At 55.2% G+C, this 8,174-nt stretch overlaps 1 protein-coding gene across 1 annotated transcript; it reads left to right on the top strand.

Moving 5' to 3' along the window:
• Positions 1-1,416: 1,416 nt before the first annotated feature.
• C1QB (complement C1q B chain) lies at positions 1,417-6,471 on the top strand. Its single transcript, XM_039230796.1, has 3 exons — positions 1,417-1,519; positions 4,365-4,562; positions 5,748-6,471. The coding sequence occupies exons 2-3, from the start codon at positions 4,388-4,390 to the stop codon at positions 6,320-6,322; spliced, it is 750 nt and encodes a 249-aa protein (XP_039086727.1). The 5' UTR covers positions 1,417-1,519; positions 4,365-4,387; the 3' UTR covers positions 6,323-6,471.
• Positions 6,472-8,174: the final 1,703 nt, after the last annotated feature.

Here is an 8,174-nt window from a genome sequence, read left to right as displayed (position 1 = left end):
CAATTTTGTCACTTCAGAGACCAGCTGGTATAGAGCTCCACCCTTCTCCCCACTCAGAACACACTGCCTTTCCCTCCTCATCTAGCCCGAGTCCCTTCGCATCTATAGTTGGCTGAGTCCAGAGACCTTTTTGTTTTATCAAACAAGTCTCTTTCCCTAACACCCACTGCTGGTAACACTTAATTTCCATCAATCAGCATCCACAAGCCCAAAGATATTCTATCTCCAAGCACAGATGTCAAGTAGGGCCCTCCTGCCCTGGTACTGGCTGGACAACCATCCCTGGGAGGGACCTCACAGTGCCTTACGTGCAGCCTCAACAAACAGGCTGATGCTGCGATATTTGCTCTGAGTTCTGCACCTGCCGCTCATATGAGGTGTGGGCTCCGGCCATCCCCGCTTTTTTCTGACTTGTATCACACATGCAACCACGTATCATTCAATGTTGAGCACCAGTCTCCCTGGTAGAAGGAATTCCCCACGGGGCCAAGAACCGTGGCTGGTTTGCTCGTGGCTGTGTCTCCAGCACCTGGCACGGAGAGGGTGTGATAAGTGTTTATTCTTTCTCCCCTCTGGGCCTCAGTTTCCCATACCTAAGGGGAGGGGAAGGAGCTGGGTGACCTCCAAGCCTTTCTCCAGCCCTGACTTGGTGTGATTCCAGGATCAACAAGCGATAAGCCCCTGCCTGTGCCCATTATCGTCGTCAGCTTCGAGCTCTGCTGGAAGCAGAGGAAGGGCTATAAATAAATAATGACCACATTTAAAATTCATTATTAGATAATTTTCTGAGAACAGGGCGAGAGCAGAAGTGCAGAATGGGAAGGAGGCAGAAAAGATGAACCCAGAAAAGGGAAGCCTGAGACATGGCGTGACATTAACAATTGACATGTGCAGTGCACTCTATGGCTTGCCCTCTGAGATCCCAAATAAACTTCCCGGTGCCCCATGCCATCTCTAGAGCAAGTATAGTCCCATCATAGAGCAGAGGAAATTGGGGCTCCCTTGGGTTCTCTTGGCTGAGAACATTTAGATGCCCGTTTGAGACTCAGGAACCAAACTCTCTGATGAGTGGCAGTGCCAGGACACGAATCCAGATTTCTGACTCCAAATCCAGTGCTCGGGCACAAGGACAGCCATGTTCTCGTTTCAGTGAGGAACTGCTATGTCTGCTATAGGGGATCACAAGGTCAGGGGCCTTGGCACACAAGCCACCAGTTGCGGACATTCTCCCCGGACAGCCTGTTTCCCCAACAGCTGCTGAGCTGGCGAAACCCAACTGGCCACCGACCCACCCCACTTACAGTAAACCCCTCCAGATTGCAGAAATGGGGCCTGAAACCACCAGATGGGCTGAGAGTGGAGGGGGCCGTCCTGCTGGGCCCAGGGGAGGGGGCCCTGGGGGGAGGCCCTTCCTGTCTCTGGAGAATGGAACTTCCGCTTTGGACTGAGGGCAGCAGGCTCCTGGCTCCCGGTCCTGCTGCTGCCCAGCTGAGCGGCCCCACAGGACACCAGGTTACAGGTGAGGATGGGGCTCAGTACCTGGGGGGGACTGGCCAGCAGGACAATATGGCGGAAGGTGATGATTCCCAAAATGTAGCCTTTGCATCCCTGCCTCGGAGTCACCTGGGGTGATCAACAGTGTGGACCCCCAGGCCCAATCCCAGACCTGGATTGGGAGCCAAACTTCCTGCGGGTGCATCTGGGAGTCTATTACTACCCAGGGTCCCAGGTGGTGATAGCAGCTTAAAATGGGAGCCACCAGCATAAGGGCTTTGGAATCACCAAGAGTCAAGCTGAGTCCTGCTTCTGCCTCTTAGATCCTGGGGCAACTCATGTAACCTCTCTCAGCCTGTACCCTGTCTGGGAATGATGGAAACTTCTCGGGGCCCTCAGAGCCCTGAAAGAGATTAAGCTCACCCAGTGCTTAGCGAACTACCTGGTTCAAGATATGTCAGAGGCAGAGGGGGGATTAGAACCCAGGTCCCCCTTCACCCAGCCCAGCATTTTTCCAACACCTGCCTTCTCCTATTTCCTTTTGGTTGCTGACAAAGCTCAGCTTGGCTCTTTCAAGGAACTAATTTGCCTCGTAGGTGGAGTTGCAGCTGGTGATTAGTCGGTACTAAACTAATTGCATGTTTGTAAAGGAGGGCGTGGGATCAGACGCCACACGGGAGACCTCATTCCTCTTAGGCTCCATCTCTTTCCACCCTCTGGCAGCCCTATCAGGTGGCAGTTAGCTTTGCAAAAGAGGCCCAGAGAGGTTAGGGCACTTGTCTGAGGCCATACAGAGAGGTGGCAGTTTGAAGTCACATCGGTCTGACTCCAAGTTGGGGAAAAGGAACTGTCGGGGCTGGAAGGAGACGGGAGGGCTTGGTGACATGGGAAAGATGTGACGGGCAAGGCCGGCCGCCGGTGGTGATGGATGGCGAGGGCATGGCTCACACCAGATGCCCAAGTCTGAGACTCATTGGCCCCTGAGATGGATCTTGCCACTCCCCCTGCCACCTTCTGCTTCCCCAGGAAGCTGAGTCTCGCTGTGGGTGTGGACCCGCTGTCCCCATCACCCCGACCCCCTGTTGGCTGCTCTCTACCACTGGGCTGTATCCACCCGAGTCCTCTCCCGGGGCCCTGTCTCCCAAAGGGGCTGTGGCTCCTGCTTCACTTTTCCAACCATCCTCCGTCATATCCCAACACTTGGGGATTCTTGGGTGTCAGGATAATACAGAAATAGCGAATATTCCTTGAGCATTTGCAGCATGCCAGGCGCATCCATCCTCCCACCAACCCTGAGCAGCAGGGATTATTATCCCCATTTCATGGACGGGGAAACTCGCCAGAGAGGAGAAGTGAGTTAGTTGCCCAAGGGCCTCCCTGGGGAGCGGCAGAGGTCTGATTTGGTTCCTGGCAGCATGGCTATGCTTCTGACACCAGAGGTCTCTCACCACTGCCTCTGGCACATCCTGCTCAGTGGGCAGCAATGGCAGCATGAACAGTAACGATAAAAGCCTCCTTCACGGAGCGCCCGCCCTGTACCCTGTGCTGCTCAAAACACAGCCACTCATTAACCCTGTCAGACTGTCTGGCTCCAGAGCCCACGTTTTAAACCACCAGGCTTCACAGCCTCCTAACAGAACACCCTGTGAGTTTTAAGGTCCAGTGGAATCCCAGCCGTGAGGCAGCTGTGTGACCTTGATGGAGGTTCCTGCCCTCTTCAGTTTCCCATTCTGTAAGGAGAGAGCCGGGTGCTTTATTCGGTGTGGCGGGGAGAGGGAGGCTGTTGTAAGGACCGCATTAAATGAGATAGTGGCACATAAAGTATTTGGCCCAGAGCCTGGCTAAGTGCCCAGTGCATGGATTGCTGAAGTTGTCAAATCTGCCATTCTGTAAAACCTCCAGGAGCTGGTACTTATGCAAACCGTTTTAGGTTAAATTTATATTATGTGAATGTCACCTCAATTTTTCAAAAATCTTTGGACTGGATGAATCTTAAGGGCCCTTCTGTCTTGAGAATCAACGCTAAGGGGCGCTGGCTGTGCCGACCAGCTCGGCTCTTCCTATTCTCCGCTATTCAGGAGGGGCTGGCGCTTCCCTCTGGCCAGGGCCTGTGGAGGGACCTGAGAACATCCCATCAGCAGAGATGGCCTGAGGTGCTGGCAGGGACACTGGCTTCAGTGCCAGACAGGCTTGGGTTGGAATCTTGGCTACAGTCCTTCCTATGTGACCATGAGCCTGTGTCTTGGTCTCCTTGAACCTCAGGGTCCTCTTTGGTATAAAAATAATAGCTTCTTCCAGACAGAGCTGCTCTGAGGATGTCAAGCAGCCCAAAGCCCGCAAATCACAGCCTTGACCTCCCATCCCTCTGACCCCTCACTCCTCTCCGGCCACACTGGCCTCCCAGCTGGTCCTGACACTCCAAGCTCTCTGTCTGCCCTATAGCCTTGCCCCCAATTCCTTTCCTTCCTGAACATTCTTGCCCCATTCCTTTCTGAACCTCTGGGTCTTGGCCAGAGACGCTGCCTCCATCTAGAAAACTTTCCTAATGGGAGGACTTCTCTCAGGAAACCATCCGCCTGCCCCTCAAACCTGGTTACTCTCCCTCCAGCACCCCTGCATTTCTTACAGAGCACTCCACACAGTCTCTATTTCCACTGACTTGTATGTTGGCTTGTTTACTGTCTGCCTTCCCCTGGACGGCCAGCTCCGTGAAGGCAGGGGCCATGTCTGTCTTACCCCAGCACCCAGCGCGGGGTCTGGTCTGATAGCTGAGACACACTCGGAGAACACATGAACGAGTGATTGAACGAGTGAAGAAATACAAGGAGTCCCCACGGCGGTAATCTCCTCCACCTTCTCGTCCCCCGTAGGAGGCAGCTGAGCCAGGGCAGCGATGAAGACCCTGAGGGATGGCGTTCTAGCATTCCTGCTGCTTCTTGCTCTACTTGGGGTCTCCCTGGCCCAAAGCGACTGCACCGGACACCCGGCCATCCCCGGCATCCCCGGCATCCCCGGAGCGCCGGGCTCTGATGGCAGACCTGGGACCCCAGGCATAAAAGGAGAGAAAGGTACTGCAGGCTTTGGGGTTACGCTCGTGTCATTGAGCAAGACCCCATCTCCTGCCTCCCCCATCACAGCCGCCTACCTGAGAGACGGCAAAAGTACCCACAAATCCATCAGCTTGCCCAGGCCCACTCCCACCCTGACCCGTGCAATGACTCGGCAAGGAGGGGATTCTGATTGCCACTTTACAGCTGGAAAAACTGATGCCCAGTAAGGCTACTGGCTTGCCCAAGGGGGCCCACTCAATGTTGAGGCTGAGACCAGGCCATGACTCTTACCCCTAACATGGGGGTGAGAGAGAGAGAAAAACACTGCAGTCAGTTACATAGCCCTAGGTCGCCTCCCGGGGAAGTGGCTTCCTCACCCCTACGACACAGGCAGATATTCTGTGGGGTTGTCACAGGGTTCAAAGGAGACTTCCCGCCATGAACCCCTGCCCCCGCCCCCAGAAAATGCAGTTCATTCGCTCACTTAGCCAAAACCAACCAACGTTGTCACATAACTGCATGTAACCCTCGCAATCTCACAAACAATCATCAGCCCCATTGTACAGAGGAGGACACTGAGTCCCAGAGAATGTGCCTCCATCGAGGTGACACAACTAGTAAGGGCAGGTGTGGCAGGAGAAGGACATCCGTCTGTCCCCTGGGCCTGTGCTCTCAGCCACCGTACTCCACCACTTTACCGGAAAAGGGGTTTTATCTCGCGCTGTGCCCAACAGAGGGGCAGCGGCTGCTTAGAGTGGCCGTGAGAAGCCTTCCAAGGCCCACTTCCAGCCCACTGCACCGGAAAGAATGCCGGGATTGATTAAAGATGTCTGCCCTGGGGGAGCAAGTGGAGAGGGATCACACATGTGCCAAGAATTCATTATCCCTGCTCGAGGCAGTAAGCCCGAACAAGGGAGCCTGGATGAGCTGGTGAGGAGGGCAGGCCCAGCACCTGCTCTAAGGAGACACCACTCTCCACACCTCGGGCATCAGTTCCCACTGCTGTCAGGGACATCGCAGACTCGGAAAGCTGGGCTGGACGGAGAACCTCCTCCTTTCTACCCCAGGGAAGCTGAGGCCCAGAGAGAAGCAGGGACATGTCAGAGGTTACACGGCCAGGCTCCCTGCTTCCCAGCCCAGGGCTCCTTCCTGTGGTTCTCACCCATCTCTGGCCCATCATTTCTCTCGCCTCTCCTTTTCCAGGGCTGCCAGGGCTGGCTGGAGACCATGGCGAGTTCGGGGAGAAGGGAGACCCAGGGATTCCTGGGAAACCAGGAAAAGTAGGTCCCAAGGGCCCCACTGGCCCCAAAGGTTCCCCAGGACCCCCCGGAGCCCGTGGCCTCAAGGGGGAATCAGGAGACTACAAGGCTACACAGAAAATCGCCTTCTCTGCCAAGAGGACCATCAACAGTGCCCTGCGGCGGGACCAGGCCATCCGCTTCGACCAGGTGATCACCAACATGAACAACAACTACGAACCTCGAAGCGGCAAGTTCACCTGCAGGGTGCCTGGCATTTACTACTTCACCTACCATGCCAGCTCGCGAGGAAACCTCTGTGTGAACCTCATGCGGGGCCGGGAGCAAATGCAGAAGGTGGCTACCTTCTGTGATTACGTCCAGAACACCTTCCAGGTCACCACGGGCAGCATGGTCCTCAAGCTGAAGCAGGGGGAGAATGTCTTCCTGCAGGCCACAGACAAGAACTCCCTGGTGGGCATGGAAGGTGCCAATAGCATCTTCTCTGGGTTCCTGCTCTTCCCAGATGCAGAGGCATGAGCTGTGGTGCTGGCTGCCTCCCTCCCCAACCCTGCCCCGCCCCTGCAATGCTCACTTTACCCCCGACACTCCCCCACCTAGCCAAAACACACAGAAGGGCTCCATGGGTGTTGCTGAATGAATGAGTCAATAAAATTTTCAAAGGCCAAGGAACAGTGGTCTAATTCAACTCTGCGTCCCAGCAGCTGGCACATAGTAGGTGCTCAGAAATGCTGCTTAAATGCTGGTTGGATGACTGAACAATAAATGAATGAATGAATGAATGACCTCTGAAAACAGAAACTGTTATCTGATTGGAGGTGGCTGGAGAGCCAGATTCTGAGCCCAGCTCTGTGACAGCCACATAGTGGGAGATGGGGAGGGAACACCAGCTAGTGAGCAACTCCGATGCTCCATGCACTGGGCTAGACCTTTTCATTCTCTCATGAGTTCTCACACTCATCCTGGGAGATAGGTTGCATTGTGCCCCATTTACAGAGGAGAAAACTGAGCACCAGAGGGATGAAGGGACCATCCTCAAGCCCATAAGCAGAACTGGCTCTGCCCACTGCTGATCCGAGACCTCTTTTGAGAGAACACAGATCGAGGCCAGCCACTACAGAGGTTTCCTGCTTATAAAGGTCACATACCCCCTCCCCACCCCCCACCAAGGGATCCAGGGGTCTTTCCCCAACGTCTTAACTCACCGTGAAATCAAGACCCTTCCCCTCTTGATTCTCCTCACATGCACCCCGCCCCCCAAAATCTTCCCAGCCTGGCACAGGCTCAGTCATGCAGTTAGAACAAATGCTCTAACTTCCAATAACCTGCTCAGTAACCTTCAGTGGTTCTACACTGCCAACTGGATCTAGCCCCAGACCTTGAGCCTGGCCTTCAAGGCTCTCAATGGGCTGGCCTTCCAGTCTCACTCCTTCCTCTCCTGGACAATCTCTACTCCAGATCACCGGACCCTCTGTCTTCCAGGCAAGCCCCATGCCATCCCACCTCGGTTCCGTTCTCCGCCTATCTCACCGTCCTCCACGGTTTCCACATCCTCAGTCTCATCCCCCTGTAGCCAGGGATCCCTGCCCTCACTCTTGTCTCTCCTCCGACCTCACCCAAGCCCATTCGTCACGTGTGCAGGTCTGAGCACATATGGTCTGCATGTGGCTTTTCATGCATGCCCACCCCATCTGCCCAGCTAGGCGGTAGGCTCCTCACCCCGCCCGTCTCTCAGCCTCACAGAGCCCAACACGCACAGAGCCACTCCATAAAGAAGTGGTGCCTGATGGGCCAAGTACACAGGCATAGACCCTCCAGAGTCCCAGCCCCACACCTGCTCGCGGCAGCCCCTCCTACTAGCCCTGTTCCACCGAGACCAATCCTGACCTGGGCTGGGAGGGATTTTAGGCACCCTGGCCTATCACACAGGGTCATAGCCCCCAGTCTATTTGGAGGCTGACCTGTTTCTCAGGTCTCCAATCACTGGGTGCAGCTTCTGCCCATCTCCTGGGCCTCAGGCCTGGCGTTGATGACTTGCTCCAACCCCAGACTCTCCAACAGGGACTGGGAGCCTTTACCCCGGGGGCTGGGCCTTCTTTTTGCTGTTCAGTCCTTTCAGTACAAAGCGTCTTCTTGGCCTCCAACTCCAGTATATAATAACCAAGCCACAGCCTAGTAACTGTGCCCTGCTGCTTTGCGTACATCCGTTCATTCCATTCCCACTGCAAACCCTAAGAGGTACCAAGTATTAGCCCCATTTCACAGATGGGGACCTGAGGCTCAGAGAGAGCAAATGGTTAGCTCAGGGTCAGTAGCGGCGGGTACACAGCCAGGATGGGAGCCTGCTTCTGTCTGTCCCAGAGCTCTTGCT

This window comes from Hyaena hyaena, unplaced genomic scaffold (assembly GCF_003009895.1).
Source record: "Hyaena hyaena isolate Hyena2069 unplaced genomic scaffold, ASM300989v1 scaffold_3, whole genome shotgun sequence".
NCBI classification, from domain to species: Eukaryota; Metazoa; Chordata; class Mammalia; order Carnivora; family Hyaenidae; genus Hyaena; species Hyaena hyaena.
This window is presented reverse-complemented; position numbering and strand designations above follow the sequence as displayed.

Coding starts and splice junctions, on each gene's coding strand:
- C1QB (XM_039230796.1), top strand. CDS start 4,388: ATGAAGACCCTGAGGGATGGCGTTCTAGCATTCCTGCTGCTTCTTGCT. Junction 4,563..5,747: donor AGGCATAAAAGGAGAGAAAG/GTACTGCAGGCT, acceptor CTCCTTTTCCAG/GGCTGCCAGGGCTGGCTGGA.